General features: G+C 37.2%; 1 protein-coding gene across 1 annotated transcript in view; it reads left to right on the forward strand.

Annotated features, from left to right (window-relative positions):
- ATM (ATM serine/threonine kinase) overlaps positions 1–17,208 on the forward strand; it is a 143,200-nt gene that overhangs the window by 115,869 nt on the left and 10,123 nt on the right. Inside the window, exons 55-60 of the mRNA XM_060105402.1 lie at positions 262–344; positions 1,724–1,864; positions 2,862–2,978; positions 10,914–11,063; positions 13,010–13,175; positions 14,538–14,624. Of these exons, the coding sequence (XP_059961385.1) occupies positions 262–344; positions 1,724–1,864; positions 2,862–2,978; positions 10,914–11,063; positions 13,010–13,175; positions 14,538–14,624 (744 nt within the window). The remainder of the gene's footprint in view (positions 1–261; positions 345–1,723; positions 1,865–2,861; positions 2,979–10,913; positions 11,064–13,009; positions 13,176–14,537; positions 14,625–17,208) is intronic.

Below are 17,208 nucleotides of genomic sequence, written 5' to 3' on the forward strand. Positions count from 1 at the left end.
TTTGACCCCTCAGGTGAATCTGGTCTAGTTACCAGTGCCAGGTAACCTGCAAATTAATTTGTAAGCCATGTTAACCATTGTTACGCCCTGACCCTGAGTGGCATTGTGTCCGGAGCCCTTGGTCTTCATTTCTAAATCAGGGCCTGAACCACAGATTAGCCACAGTTTGGGTTTATGGTATCTACTGAATTCTCCTGCTTTACCTTCAGTACTATTCCTCAATTTGCAGTTGTCACTGAAACCTCTTTATTTTAAATACAGAAGGCATAAGTATTCCGGCAGACCAGCCCATTATCAAACTTAAAAATTTAGAAGATGTTGTTGTTCCTACTATGGAAATTAAGGTAATCTACCATTGACTGTTTTGATTTTTTAATTAAGCTAAATTACTCTTTAGTAAGTTAAACCATTTGAAATAGCCTTTTTTTGTAGGTCAAAATTGGTTAAATATTGGCAGTTTCACCTGTTTCAACCTACAGTTTTTTTTAATATTTATTTATTTGGCTGCATCAGGTCTTAGTTGCGGCATGCGGGATCTTTCCTTGTGGCGCGCAGGCTCTTAATTGTGGAGTGTGGGCTTCTCTCTAGTCCTGGTGCACAGGCTCTCTAGTTGTGGCACGCGGACTCTAGAGCATGCGGGCTTAGCTGCCCCATGGCATGTGGGATCTTAGTTCCCCAATCAAGGATCGAACCCACATCCCCTGCATTGGAAGGTGGATTCTTAGCCACTGGACCACAGGGAAGTCCCCAGCCTATAGTTTTTTTTCTTTATCAGATTCCCTTTGCCCAAGACTTAAAATACTTAAAGACCTCTCCTGCTTTCTTTTCTTTCGCCTTCATTTTTACAGCTGTCATCTTTCTTATGAAGAAGTCTATAGACTTGTTTTTATTGGCCAGAAGAAGGAAAGATTTCATGTGTTTATGCCAAAATTAAGTTTTAACTGAGCAAGAAAGTCCCTAATTGTTTTTTACTGGTTTTTAAAATTCTGTATGCATTAGAATGTATTGATTATGATGTATTATGGTATTAAATAATACAATATGTATTACAATATTAAATTGACTATAATATACATGACACTTTCAGCTATGTCCTGACGGTCTTTTATTGTTAGAAGTACGATGTTGCCAGGGATATATGTAATAATAAAGGTTACAGTTTAGAAAATGATCATTTTAACTACATTGTAAAATCTCTCCTTTGAGTTTGTAGTTTAGTGTTTAATATCTGTAGTTACTTGATTTTCAATGTAGCTTCATCATGTGGATTAACCTGTCAGCAAGTTATTTAGCTGAATATTTCCTGAAAATGCCAGATTTAGCAATTACAACCAAGAAAACTCCTCTCCATACTTTTCTAAAATTTACCTTGTTTTTGTGAGGAGATGACTTAATTTATACAGATGACTTAACATATACAGGTCAGTGGCAAGACCTGACCCAGGGCTTTTCAGTAGTTTTTCAGTAACACTATTCTAACTTTGTATGCCCTACTTTTATTAAGAGTTGTCTAGGGAGGTAAATTTTATCTATGTCAGTTTTTAAAGCCTTTCCAATGTCAAATCTTCTTTCTTTCATTTATAAAGTTACCACTTCAGTTCTTAACCAACAGCACATTGTCATTCATTCCTCTGTTTAATATTAAAATTGTCATTTATAATTCATTTTTCTTTAAATGCAAATTGTGTATCTGAGCTATTGTCATATTTATACATTTTATTAGGTGGACCCCACAGGGGAATATGGAAATCTGGTGACCATACAGTCATTTAAAGCAGAATTTCGTTTAGCAGGAGGTTTAAATTTACCAAAAATAATAGATTGTTTGGGTTCTGATGGCAAGGAAAGGAGACAGCTTGTCAAGGTGAGATTTTCCTTTTGTTGTTAATGAAAAAAGTCAACTAGAAAACTTTAGTTGATATTTTCTTCCTACTTTGGGTCTTTATTTTTATTCTGAATAATTACAGGTGAGGAAAACATAAAGTAGAAATATATTGTTTTCTAGAAGCAGAATGCTTTTCCTCATTTTTTTGTCTCTCTGAAAGACCAGCCTTATTATAATAGTTGGTTGAAGTAAAAGAATACTTTTAACGTGTACGGACATGATGACATTAACAATCAGCCTGCTTCTTATGGAAAAAAAAATTTTGGTGAGTGTAGCTTATTTTCTTGAATAGTTCAAGTTGAAGGCCCTTGCCTCAATATCCTGAGTCTGGCACTGTGCTCAGTGCTATTAAATGTATCAGAAAGCAACAGCATTCCTCCCTTACTCTGCTCTTAAGCTCTTTGGGCCTTGCTGGGAAGTAGTAGAGAAACAACAGTGCTCCTCTACACTGGTATTTTACAGTGTGCCCTCAAGTGGACGGATTCCAATTATTTTAATTACAAAAGCAGCAAGCGGGGGGGAAACTTCTTATTTCTAAATTGGTCTGCGTACCCAGTGGTATAGCTTATTCTAAACGAAAGAATAGTATTAGGTCTTAATTTTTTTTTTTTTTTTTTTTTTTTTTTTTGCGGTATGCGGGCCTCCCACTGCCGTGGCCCCCCCCCCCGTTGCGGAGCACAGGCTCCGGACGCGCAGGCTCAGCAGCCATGGCTCACGGGCCCAGCCGCTCCGCGGCATATGGGATCCTCCCAGACCGGGGCACGAACCCGCATCCCCTGCATCGGCAGGCGGACTCTCAACCACTTGCGCCACCAGGGAGGCCCAGGTCTTAATTATTTAAGAGACTGTTACGAGGAGCACAATCCTCAGATTGATTTCTAAGTTCCCTTTGGCTGTCCTCAGATGACTCTTCGTGTGATTTTATAATAAAGAAAATGAACTACGCTTAGTTATTTGTGTTTTGATTATTCTGAAGGGCCGTGATGACCTGAGACAAGATGCTGTCATGCAGCAGGTTTTCCAGATGTGTAATACATTGCTGCAGAGAAATACTGAAACCAGGAAGAGGAAGTTGACTATCTGCACATATAAGGTAACTAGTTTATACTTCTGCTGCTTCATTAAGAACATGTAAAAGACACCATTATTCAGGCAGGGGTCAGCAAGCATTTTCTATGAGGGACCAACATTTTAGACTTTGTGGGCCACATAAGGTCTCTGTTGCATATTCTTTTTTTTTTTTTTTTTTCTTCTTCATAACCCTTTAAACCTGAAGGACCGTTCTCAGCTCACAGGGTGTACAAAAACAGTCTGGGACTGGGTTTGGTCCAAAGGCCATGTATTGCCAACGTCTGATTTAGAAAATATTTTTCTTTTGTAAAAGTACACATTAATGTTAATTGCAGCAATTTTTTTGTTTCAAGAAATCTTGTTTCCTGTAATAATCAGCTAAAGTATTTTCCCCTTATGTGTGACCATTTGGCCTATTTCTGGTATAAAAGTACTTATAAGAGGAAAAGTGATGTTAAAAAGAAAATACTGATTCAGTGAAGAATATAGTATATAATATAGGGTTTTAAAATTTTAAATATGTTAGTTTTTGACTAGGTAATACATTTGAATGGTTCAAAAATCTAATAATAGAAAAAGGTATAAAAAAGGAAGCCTTGTCTTACCCTTTTCCCTGTCAACCTCATGCCCCCTTCTTATAAGTACCATTTTCATTTGTTTCCAGTGTTATACAAATAGAATATATGAATATATTTCCTTATTTCCCCCCTTCCTAGAGAAATGACAACATATATATATATATATATATATATTTAATTCAGCAATATGTTATAGAAATTTTTCTCTTTTATTAACAACTGGTTTATGTATTAGTGCATAGTTATCATACCAAGTACCTTTCATATAAAATGGGCATCTGGGTTGTTTATTGTCTTTTGTTGTAGCAAACAATGCCATGCTGCAATAAATAACATTGAACATATAATATTTCACATGTGCAGGTGAACCTTTGGGTAGACTTCCTAAAGTTGCATTGATGGGTAAGAGTAAATGCACCTATAATTCGCTAGATATTGTCAGATTACATTTAATAGAGGGATGTACCAATTTGCATTTCCTCCAGCTATTTGCCTGAGAAGATACTTCTCAAGTCACTTTATTTTATTAATTAATCATTTTTGGCCCTTAAATGAATCTAGCATGTTTACATTTTTAAAAATAGCTGTAAACTGGGGCTTTCCTATTGGCGCAGTGGTTGAGAGTCCACCTGCCGATGCAGGGGACACGGGTTTGTGCCCTGGTCCGAGAAGATCCCACATGCCACGGAGTGGCAAAGCCCGTGAGCCATGGCCACTGAGCCTGCGCGTCCGGAGCCTGTGCTCCGCAACGGGAGAGGCCACAACAGTGAGAGGCCCGCGTACCGCAAAAAAAAAAAAAAAAAAAAAAGCTGTAAACCTTCATTTTGAAGGGCCTTTTTTTTTTTTTAACATCTTTATTGGAGTATAATTGCTTTACAATTATGTGTTAGTTTCTGCTTTATAACAAAGTGAATCAGTTATACATATACATATGTTCCCATATCTTTTCTCTCTTCCAACTCCCTCCCTTCCACCCTCCCTATCCCACCCCTCTAGGTGGTCACAAAGCACTGAGCTGATCTCCCTGTGCTATGCAGTGGCTTCCCACTAGCTATCTGTTTTACGTTCAGTAGTGTATATATGTCCATGCCACTCTCTCACTTTGTCACAGCTTACCCTTCCCCCTCCCTATATCCTCAAGTCCCCTCTCTAGTAGGTCTGTGTCTATATTCCCGTCTTATCCCTAGGTTCTTCATGACATTTTTTCTTTCTTAGATTCCATATATATGTGTTAGCATACGGTATTTCTCTTTCTCTTCCTGACTTACTTCACTCTGTATGACAGACTCTAGGTCCATCCACCTCACTACAAATAACTCAATTTTGTTTTTTGTTTTTGTGTGTGTGTGTGTGTGGTACGCGGGCCTCTCACTGTTGTGGCCTCTCCCACTGCGGAGCACAGGCTCCGGATGCGCAGGCTCAACGGCCATGGCTCACAGGCCCAGCTGCTCCGCGGCATGTGGGATCTTCCCTGACCGTGGCACAAACCTGTGTGCCCTGCATCGGCAGGCGGACTCTAAACCCCTGCGCCACCAGGGACGCCCTCATTTCTTTTTATGGCTGAGTAATATTCCATTGTATATATATGCCACATCTTCTTTACCCATTCATCCGATGACAGGCACCTAGGTTGCTTCCATCTCCTGGCTATTGTAAATAGACCTGCAATGAACATTTTGGTACATGACTCTTTTTGAATTATGGTTTTCTCAGGGTATATGCCCAGTAGTGGGATTGCTGGGTCATATGGTAGTTCTATTTGTAGTTTTTTAAGGAACCTCCATACTGTTCTCCATGGTGGCTGTATCAGTTTACATTCCCACCAGCAGTGCAAGAGTGTTCCCTTTTGTCCACACCCTCTCCAGCATTTATTGTTTCTAGATTTTTTGATGATGGCCATTCTGACTGGTGTGAGATGATATGTCATTGTAGTTTTGATTTGCATTTCTCTAATGATTAATGATGTTGAGCATTCTTTCATGTGTTTGTTGGCAATCTGTATATCTTCTTTGGAGAAATGTCTTTTTAGGTCTTCAGCCGATTTTTGGATTGGGTTGTTTGTTTTTTTGTTATTGAGCTGCATGAGCTGCTTGTAAATTTTGGAGATTAATCCTTTGTCAGTTGCTTCATTTGCAAATATTTTCTCCCATTCTGAGGGTTGTCTTTTGGTCTTGTTTATGGTTTCCTTTGCTGTGCAAAAGCTTTTAAGTTTCATTAGGTCCCATTTGTTTATTTTTGTTTTTATTTCCATTTCCCTAGGAGGTGGGTCAAAAACGATCTTGCTGCGATTTATGTCATAGAGTGTTCTGCCTATGTTTTCCTCCAAGAGTTTGATAGTTTCTGGCCTTACATTTAGGTCTTTAATCTATTTTGAGCTTATTTTTGTCTATGGTGTTAGGGGGTGTTCTAATCTCATACTTATACATGTACCTGTACAGTTTTTCCAGCACCACTTATTGAAGAGGCTGTCCTTACTCCACTGTACATTCCTGCCTCCTTTATCAAAGATAAGTTGACCATATGTGCGTGGATTTTTCTCTGGGCTTTCTGTCCTGTTCCATTGATCTATATTTCTGTTTTTGTGCCAGTACCATACTGTCTTCATTACTGTAGCTTTGTAGTATAGTCTGAAGTCAGGGAGCCTGATTCCTCCAGCTCCATTTTTCGTTCTCAAGATTGCTTTGGCTATTCGGGGTCTTTTGTGTTTCCATACAAATTGTGAAATTTTTTGTTCTAGTTCTGTGAAAAATGCCAGTGGTAGTTTGATAGGGATTGCATTGAATCTATAGATTGCTTTGGGTAGTAGAGTCATTTTCACAATGTTGATTCTTCCAATCCAAGAACATGGTACATCTCTCCATCTATTTGTATCACCTTTAATTTCTTTCATCAGTGTCTTATAATTTTCTGCATACAGGTCTTTTGTCTCCTTAGGTAAGTTTATTCCTAGATATTTTATTCTTTTTGTTGGAGTGGTAACTGGGAGTGTTTTCTTAATTTCATTTTCGGATTTTTCATCATTAGTGTATAGGAATGCCAGAGATTTCTGTGCATTAATTTTGTATCCTGCTACTTTACCAAATTCATTGATTAGCTCTAGTAGTTTTCTGGTAGCGTCTTTAGGATTCCCTATGTGTAGTGTCATGTCATCTGCAAACAGTGGCAGCTTTACTTCTTCTTTTCCAATTGGGATTCCTTTTATTTCCTTTTCTCCTCTGATTACTGTGGCTAAAACTTCCAAAACTATGTTGAATAAGAGTGGTGAGAGTGGGCAACCTTGTCTTGTTCCTGATCTTACTGGGAATGGTTTCAGTTTTTGACCATTAAGGACGATGTTGGCTGTGGGTTTGTCATATATGGCCTTTATTATGTTGGGGAAAGTTCCATCTGTGCCTACTTTCTGCAGGGTTTTTATCATAAATGGGTGTTGAATTTTGTCGAAAGCTTTCTCTACATCTATTGAGATGATCATATGGTTTTTCTCCTTCAGTTTGTTAATATGGTGTATCACGTTGATTGATTTGCGTATATTGAAGAATCCTTGCATTCCTGGAATAAACCCCACTTGATCATGGTGTATGATCCTTTTAATGTGCTGTTGGATTCTGTTTGCTAGTATTTTGTTGAGGATTTTTGCATCTATGTTCATCTGTGATATTGGCCTGTAGTTTTCTTTCTTTGTGACATCCTTGTGTGGTTTTGGTATCAGGGTGATGGTTGCCTCGTAGAATGAGTTTGGGAGTGTTCCTCCCTCTGCTATATTTTGGGAGAGTTTGAGAAGGATAGGTGTTAGCTCTTCTCTAAGTGTTTGATACAATTCGCCTGTGAAGCCATCTGGTCCTGGGCTTTTGTTTGTTGGAAGATTGTTAATCACAGTTTCAATTTCAGTGCTTGTGATTGGTCTGTTCATATTTTCTATTTCTTCTTGATTCAGTCTTGGCACGTTGTGCATTTCTAAGAATTCGCCCATTTCTTCCAGGTTGTCCATTTTATTGGCATAGAGTTGCTTGTAGTAATCTCTCATGATCTTTTGTATTTCTGCAGTGTCAGTTGTTACTTCTCCTTTTTCATTTCTAATTCTATTGATTTGAGTCTTCTCCCTTTTTTTCTTGATGAGTCTGGCTAATGGTTTATCAATTTTATTTATCTTCTCAAAGAAACAGCTATTAGTTTTATTGATCTTTGCTGTCGTTTCCTTCATTTCTTTTTCATTTGTTTCTGATCTGATCTTTATGATTTCTTTCCTTCTGCTAACTTTGGGGTTTTTATGTTCTTTCTCTAATTACTTTAGGTGCAAGGTTAGGTTGTTTATTCGAGATGTTTCCTGTTTCTTAAGGTAGGATTGTATTGCTATAAACTTCCCTGTTAGAACTGCTTTTGCTGTATCCCATAGGTTTTGGGTCATCGTGTCTCCATTATCATTTGTTTCTAGGTATTTTTTTATTTCCTCTTTGATTTCTTCAGTGATCACTTTGTTATTAAGTAGTGTATTGTTTAGCCTCCATGTGTTTGTATTTTTTACAGATCTTTTCCTGTAATTGATATGTAGTCTCATAGCGTTATGGTCAGAAAAGATACTTGATAGAATTTCAATTTTCTTAAATTTACCAAGGCTTGATTTGTGACCCAAGATATGATCTATCCTGGAGAATGTTCCATGAGCACTTGAGAATAATGTGTATTCTGTTGTTTTAGGATGCAATGTCCTATAAATATCAATTAAGTCCGTCTTGTTTAATGTATCATTTAAAGCTTGGATTTCCTTATTTATTTTCATTTTGGATGATCTGTCCATTGGTGAAAGTGGGGTGTTAAAGTCCCCTACTATGAATGTTTTACTGTCGATTTCTCCTTTTATGGCTGTTAGTATTTGCCTTATTATTGAGGTGCTCCTATGTTGGGTGCATAAATATTTACAATTGTTATATCTTCTTGGATCGATCCCTTGATCATTATGTAGTGTCCTTCTTTGTCTCTTCTAATAGTCTTTATTTTAAACTCTATTTTGTCTGATATAAGAATTGCTACTCAAGCTTTCTTTTGGTTTCCATTTGCATGGAATATCTTTTTCCGTCCCCTTACTTTCAGTCTGTATGTGTCTCTAGGTCTGAAGTGGGTCTCTTGTAGAGAGCATATATATGGGTCTTGTTTTTGTATCCATTCAGCCAATCTGTGTCTTTTGGTGGGAGCTTTTAATCCATTTACATTTAAGGTAATTATCGATATGTATGTTCCTATTCCCATTTTCTTAATTGTTTTGGTTTCGTTATTGTAGGTCTTTTCCTTCTGTTGTGTTTCTTGCCTAGAGAAGTTCCTTTAGCATTTGTTGTAAAGCTGGTTTGGTGGTGCTGAACTCTCTCAGCTTTTGCTTGTCTGTAAACGTTTTAATTTCTCCATCAAATCTGAATGAGATCCTTGCTGGGTAGAGTAATCTTGGTTGCAGGTTTTTCTCCTTCATCACTTTAAATATGTCCTGCCAGTCCCTTCTGGCTTGCAGAGTTTCTGCTGAAACATCAGCTGTTAACCTTATGGGGATTCCCTTGTGTGTTATTTGTTGTTTTTCCCTTGCTCCTTTTAATATGTTTACTTTGTATTTAATTTTTGACAGTTTGATTAATATGTGTCTTGGCGTATTTCTCCTTGGATTTATCCGGTATGGGGCTCTCTGTGCCTCCTGGACTTGATTAACTATTTCCTTTCCCATATTAGGGAAGTTTTCAACTATAATCTCTTCAAATATTTTCTCAGTCCCTTTCTTTTTCTCTTCTTCTGGAACCCCTATAATTCGTATGTTGGTGTGTTTAATGTTGTCCCAGAGGTCTCTGAGACTGTCCTCTGTTCTTTTCATTCTTTTTTCTTTATTTTGCTCTGCATCCGTTATTTCCACTATTTTGTCTTCCAGGTCACTTATCCGTTCTTCTGCCTCAGTTATTCTGCTATTGATCCCATCTAGAGTATTTTTCATTTCATTTATTGTGTTTCTAATCGTTGCTTGATTCATCTTTAGTTCTTCTAGGTCCTTGTTAACTGTTTCTTGCATTTTGTCTATTCTATTTCCAAGATTTTGTATCATCTTTACTATCATTATTCTGAATTTTTTTTCAGCTAAACTGCCTATTTCCTCTTCATTTGTTAGGTCTGTTGGGTTTTTATCTTGCTCCTGTTTTTCTGTCTTCTCATTTTGCTTATGTTACTGTGTTTGGGGTCTCCTTTTTGCAAGCTGCAGGTTTGTAGTTCCCGTTGTTTTTGGTGTCTGTCCCCAGTGGCTAAGGTTGGTTCAGTGGGTTGTGTAGGCTTCCTGGTGGAGGGGACTAGTGCCTGTGTTCTGGTGGATGAGGCTGGAACTTGTCTTTCTGGTGGGTAGGTCCATGTCTGGTGGTGTGTTTTGGGGTGTCTGTGGACTTTTTATGATTTTAGGCAGCCTCTCTGCTAATGGGTGGCGTTGTGTTTCTGTCTTGGTAGTTGTTTGGCATAGGGTGTCCAGCACTGTAGCTTGCTGGTCGTTGAGTGAAGCTGGGTGCTGGTGTTGAGATGGAGATCTCTGGAAGATTTTCGCCATTTGATATTATGTGGAGCTGGGAGGTCTCCTGTGGACCAGTGTCCTGAAGTTGGCTCTCCCACCTCAGAGGCACAGCACTGACTCCTGGCTGCAGCACCAGGAACCTTTCATCCACACGGCTCCTCAATTTGGGATGATTCGTTGTCTATTCCTGTATTCCACAGTTAGAGGGTACATCGAGTTGATTGTGGAGCTTTAATCCACTGCTTCTGAAGCTACTGGGAGAGATTTCCCTTTCTCTTCATTGTTCTCACAGCTCCCGGGTCTCAGCTTTGGATTTGGCCCCGCCTCTGCATTTAGGTCGCCGGAGGGCGTCTGTTCTTCGCTCAGACAGGACAGGGTTCAAAATTGCTTTTATGTTTAGGAATACAATTCCTCTTGGTGAAGCTAACGAGACTATGAAGCAAGAATGCATACACTTTCAATTATTAAAATATACTAAAATTGACACTACATTTGATATTTTCCAAAGTGAAATTCTTTGAATTTGACATTAAAAGTATAGGAAAGCAAAGTTAATTCCTCTGCTAAATGTAACAAACTAAGTATGGCTCAGTCACAGATGATGAGTATAATTAACAGGATTGACCTCTCAGGGATCATGGAGATTGAGAGAAGAGCAGGTTCTCAGAAGTCTATGCAGCAGACTAGAAAATCTTATTCTTTGAGCTTGTTTATTTTCAGTTGCTTTTTTCCTATGGACAGGAAAATAATAATATAAGTTGAAAAAATGCTTCACACTGACTCTGATAGTTGAATAATCATCACATGCTCTTTAATGCTTTTCTATAATCAAAAGATACTTAATCTGTAACTTCAGGTGGTTCCCCTTTCTCAGCGAAGTGGTGTTCTTGAATGGTGCACAGGAACTGTCCCTATTGGTGAATTTCTTGTTAACAATGAGAGTGGTGCTCATAAAAGATACAGGCCAAAGGATTTCAGTGCCTATCAGTGCCAAAAGAAAATGATGGTGAGTAACATTCAAAAATATAAGTTATTGCAAGATTATCTAATAGCTTATTATAAGTGATATCAAATATTATGGAATGTAAAAAGTTTTAATTTCATCAGGTAATTGTTAATGACAGTGAGTATAAGAAAGTAAGCTCACCAGAATGAAAGTGTGTGTGAGTGAAAAAGAAAGGTTTTTAAACTATGTTAAGTGTCAACCCTTGTCCTATGAGAACTTAACATTATTCAGTGTATGCAAATTTGCTTCCAGTTTGGGGTAAGCTAATTCTTAATAAAACAAACAAACAAAACACTAACTAAAACCAAAAAAAAAAACATTGTGAAATAGAGACTTTCAAAGACATTTGCCACATCACATGGGCCATCTGGTCTGACATTCATTCACCCAGTCAGTGACATTTATTGAATGTGTCCTCTCTACCAGATACTATGCTGAGACTTAACAAATATGACTAATCACCATCATACTTCTCCCATTTTAAGATGAGAAGTTCTGAAAATTTTGCTTACTCCAGGTCAATGAGCTAATAAATAGTGGAGCAAGGATTTATACCTTGCCTGTCCAACTCTAAAATCCATTTACTTATTCTTTTGTTGTGCTTTCTGTTATATGTTTTTTAAAATGTATGGTGGAGTACTATAGGGATTGTGATGGAAAGGTACTGGGTAGGCACAGAGGAGGACGTGATCAGTTCTACCTGGGACAGGGAGGAGTGGAAAGAATCAGATTCAAGAAAGACTTGATAGAGGAGATGGTGTTCGAGCTGAGTTTTATAAATGAATTGGTTTTCCAAGCAGAGGAACATACAAACGAAAAGGAAGGAGGCATGAACAGGCAGCTAAAGATAGCATAGGCTTAGGTTTTGAGGAGGAATAGATGAGATTGAAGCAGTAGTTATTAATCAAAAAATGGAATGTTATGAAATGTTAAGAAATTTTCACTCTATCCTGAAGGCAGTAGAGAACCCTTGAGAAGGATAGTAATATCAGATTGGCATTTTAGAAAACTCTGACAACACTTATGTTTTTGAGGGTTATATTTTTGAGAAAGCTGACTAGAGGCATGAGGCGGAGTCTGAACTAAGAGTAATAACAGTAGGAATGGAGAACAGGCAGTTCATATAAGAAATATTAAAGAGACAAAACTTAGATGATTTGGTTGCTGTTTAGAAGTGGGGTTGGTGAAAAAAGAGTATCAGTGGCACCCAGTTTCCTGGTTGGTATGATGGAGTAGGTGGAGAAGCTATTTACCGTGTTGATGAATAGAGGAAGTGGCTGAGTTTTGCCAAAGATGAGAAGGTGAATTGGTTTGGATTTGGAAATGATCCAAGTGAAGATGTTGAGTGGGAAGTTGGAGAGGCACATCAGGCCGGAGCTTATTAAAGATACCTGAGCCAAAGATACAGATTTGGAAGTCATCGGTCCATAGATGAGGATTGAGCCTTTTGAAGTAGATGTGCTTTGCTTCAGGAAATTATTATATAATAAGGAAATGTTGAAGGACAGATCTGAGATGTGTCAGCTGCTTTGCCATCCATCCAGGATTGATTCTTCCATTCTTTCTCTTTTTCCTGTTTCCTATCACACCCTAGTGCTGTGATACACCTAAGACTATCTGGAGCTACCTTTGGCATTTTTGTGTTTACTTCCACATAGATTACAGAATCATTCAAATTAGAATTGAATTAAAACAGATAACAGTCACTGTTGGTATGCCACCTTCCCCTAAAATTAACATGAAAACCCTAAAGGGATTATAACTTGTTATTAATTGCTTCCCTGACCAGACTTTTAGCTTCTTGTGGGTAGAGATAATATCTTGTTCATCTTTTTATTGCCTTTAAATCTATCATATTATTTTCCTATTGAAACTCCTAAGTAGACTTCAGTTAAATTAGTTGAACAGAATATTCAGAAAATAATTTTATATTTTATCTATTAAAGGATGTACAAAAAAAGTCTTTTGAAGAGAAATATGAAACCTTCATGGAGATTTGCCAAAATTTTCAACCAGTTTTCCGTTACTTCTGCATGGAAAAATTCTTGGATCCAGCTGTTTGGTTTGAGAAACGATTGGCTTATACTCGGAGTGTTGCTACTTCTTCTATTGGTAATCTTCTTACACATTTTAGTAGATTCAGCACTTCCTACATTCTGAGTTACAGGGGGATGGTGGTGGTGATGGTGTTTGTTAATCAAACCATCTTCATCATTAGATCATTGTGTTTTTTGTTCATCCTGATTCTTAGCTTCTAAATGTAGCTCTTCTTAGCTTTGGCAGGAGAGAATTTCTTTTTTCCAGGTAGGGAAATAAAGACTGGTTATTTTTCTTCATTGCTTAATAGTGAATATGGCTTATTTTCTTTCCCCTCAATGTATTATTTTCTGGGATTTTCTTTGGAAAATAATAAAACTCGTGATAATTCCATTTAAGTTATTTCCTTTAATTATTATTGTTCTTGCATACAGCCTGTATAATACCATGATATTAACACCCAAAGATTGATTCTGTTTAATAGAATTTTGGTTTTGGAATAGAAATAATGATATATATTTAAATATTCTGTGTACAATATATATTTTGACTTTTTTGATTTCTGAGAGATTGGAATAGTTAGATAGGGCAATTAACAAAATCTTAGAGTATGGGAACTAATAGGAATATCAGTGATCTATTGTTTTTTAATTAAAGACCACTCTTTTCACCACTTAGGTACAATACACCAGGAAGGCAGGACATGTATATTTTGACAATTTTCTAGGTAATAATGAAACTCTCTTTTTTTCTACAATGAGAATCATTAATCTGATTCAACTAATTTAGTTTACAAACGAGAAAGTAGGCCCAGTTAATGACAGAGCAACCCATGCACCCCAGGCATCCTAACACCCTGTCCACTATTTTTTCTGTAACACCTCATAGTGTGTTTCATTAGGTTAAAAGCATTTTAAAGTATGTTATCATCTGTGTTAAAAACAGAAATGTAGTTTTTCCTGGATATATACCTGATGAAATGAATTATTGACTAATTTGTGTTAAATATAATTCATCAAGCAGAAGAAAGTTTCACTGAAGAATGAAGAATTTACCCATAGGCACCTCAATTTAAAAGTATACTCAAGAAATATTTGAGTGTATATAGTGTGCTGCTTTGGCCCTGGTAAATAATGGGTCTCAATTTTAACCACACTCAATTTTGAAGTATTAATATTTTAATATATGTGCTTATTAGTAAATGGAAAACTTTTTTAGCAAATCATCTAGGATTTGAAAAATGCAGTATAAATGAAAATAGCTGGCAAGATTTGACTTAAACTGAAAATGGCCAGTTATGTGCATAATTTACTTCAAGTAGGCAAAAAAGCCTAAGCTACTTAAAAATTATATAGAGTCAGTGGTGTTAGTTGAAATTATGGCTAATTGTGTTATAGAAATGATGATATCAGTAATTTCAGATTGTTTTTTTTCTAGTGGGTTACATACTTGGACTTGGTGATAGACATGTACAGAATATCTTGATAAATGAGCAGTCAGCAGAACTTGTACATATAGATTTAGGTAAGTAACAAAAGATATGTTTCTTTGTTCAGTAAATATTTGGTCATCAAGAAATGTTGTTTGCCTGCCAGGATATTGCAAGTATGAGAGAGAGAGAGATCAAAACAATAAATATTGTTTAAAAAAAAGCATAAACACAGCGATGCTGGAGGGAGTAGCTAATTCTGCCTTGGATAATGAGTGACATTTAAGCCAGCTCTCAAAGAAAGAAAGGATAATCTAGAGAGAGGATAGAGCAGATATGAAGGGAGGAATAATGAAGTTGTAGCATGTTTTAGGAATGGTGAGACATTAAATGTGGCTGGAGTGAAGTTTGCATGTAGTTGAGTAGCTTGAGGTATAGATTGGTACTAGATTATAAAAAGCCAGGCCAAGAAGTTTCAACTTTAATCTGTTAATGGGAAGTAAATGAAGATACATTTAATCAGGACATAATCTTATTTGATTATTGGAAAGATAATTTGGGAAACAGTATCTGTGCAGTAGGAAAACAAATTAGGAGATGTTATAATAGTTTAGACGAGATAATGAAATGATTTGGACTAAAGTTGTATGAAACAGGATTTGGATTTGGGGGACATTTTTGTAGTAATTTTGCACCAGTGATATTAGATATGGAAATAGTGGGAGAGGGAACTCCAAGATAACTGAAGTTTCTAGCTAAGAAAAACAGCAGATTTTGTAGAGAATAAGAAACTGATGAGTTTAGTTTTGTACGTTGTTTTGAGGTATTATTGGGATTTCCAGGGGAAGTAGACAGTTTAATATATAGGAAAGCAAAGATGTTGAGCATAGTAAGAGATGTAGAACTTTTCAGCAAATAGATTTTAGTTGAAGTCATTGGACTAGAGGAGGTTCTAATCTTGTACATCATCCTTGATGAAGAGAACTAAGGATGGAATTGTAAGGAATCTCAGCATTAAAAAGGCTGAGTCTTGGGAATTGCCTGGTGGTCCAGTGGTTAGGACTTGGCACTTTCACTGCTGAGGACCCAGGTTCAGTCCCTGGTTGGGGAACTAAGTTCCCACAAGCTGCACAGCGAGGCCAAAAAAAAGGCTGAGTCAGAAAAGAAAAAAAAAATGAGGAATAACCAACAAGTCATAGAAACTAGAGGTAGGGATATCTTGGAAGACAAGAGAGGATAAATTTTCATGGAGGAAGAAGTGCTGTGCTCAGTAGTATCTGATACAGAAAGGTCAAATAAGATGAATGCTGAAAATAGACCTTTGAATTTAACAATTAATCAATCTTAGTAAACTTTGGATAGAATGGAGGAAGTAAGATTGTGAAAAAACAAGGATTAAATGGAAATTAAGGATGTGTAGGCTAAGAATATGGAACTGTTCTTCAAGAAATTTAGAAGTAAGGGAAGAATGAAGAGAAATTTGCTGCAGAGATGGGAGACACACATTTGGTCCCCTCCCCCCACTTCTTTTGGTTTTGAGGTTTTCTTGTTCATTTGCTTTCTTAAGATGGGAGATACTTACAGGAGAGAGACAAAGATAATTGAAATAGCAAGGGAAATCATGAAGTATGTGAGGGTGTAGAGTTGGCGTGACACTGGAAGCGTGTTAGCTTTTCCTCCAAGAGAAGAAAGGATGAGTGCTAATAGGAAGGTCTTCAGCTAGAGGGGAAAGAATTTGAGGGAAATGATATTTGCTATTCTCTTTTCTCTGAGAACTGGAAAGCATGTTTATTTGCTAAGAATTGGAGGGATGGTAATTGGCCTTAAAAGAACAATAAAATTTTTAAAGTGGGTACCATGGAAATGAGACCAAGGGCTGACTAGAAAGGCATAAATAAAAAAGACATGCCAAGCATTTTAAGGGGCATTTTAGGGTGATAATCCTAAATCTGTAGTGTCATCATACAATTTCTTCCAGCACCCTCAGCATCCCTGGAATTTAAGTTCTAGTTTGAAATGGTAAGTGTGGAGGAGCAAGGGGCCAAGAAGATTTGAGTTACTAGTGAGAGTAATCAACTTTGCAGGCTATACCCCTGAGCTGAGTAGGGAAGGAAGAGAGACTAATCGACTAGAAATCTCAGTGAGTTTGAAGATTATTTAACGCGAATAAAGGGTAGAAGGAGAAGAGGTTTTAATTAAAGTGTAGAATTTAAGATTTCTTAGAAAGTACAGTTTTAGGAGATTATAAGTTCTATAGTGTAAGTTTTTGCTAAGTGGTTTGCTAAGGGAGAGTAAATTGAATTTCATTAGAACAGAGAAGATCAGGAATATTATATGGTTTTCCCCAGAATGAATTCCAGAGTTAGGACAGAGGGGAAGATCATGAGCTAGGTCCACACCAACATTCAGTGTATCTGATAGAAATTCTTAGATGTTGGGGTATAATAAATATGAGGATGAGTGGAGTTGTTAGAGCCAGAATGTGGGAACTCAATAGAGGAGTGAAATTTTGCATGAGAACAAAAGGGCAGTGCAATGGAAGCTGCAAAGTAGAGATAGGAGTATGCCAACTGATGTCCAGGCCATGCTGAACACATCTATAAATGAGAAAGGTAAATTGGTATAACCAGTTTGGAATACTGTTTGGCATTATCTGCTAAAGCTGGGAATTGTGACCCA

The sequence above is a fragment of the Mesoplodon densirostris genome, chromosome 7 (genome assembly GCF_025265405.1).
Source record: "Mesoplodon densirostris isolate mMesDen1 chromosome 7, mMesDen1 primary haplotype, whole genome shotgun sequence".
NCBI classification, from domain to species: Eukaryota; Metazoa; Chordata; class Mammalia; order Artiodactyla; family Ziphiidae; genus Mesoplodon; species Mesoplodon densirostris.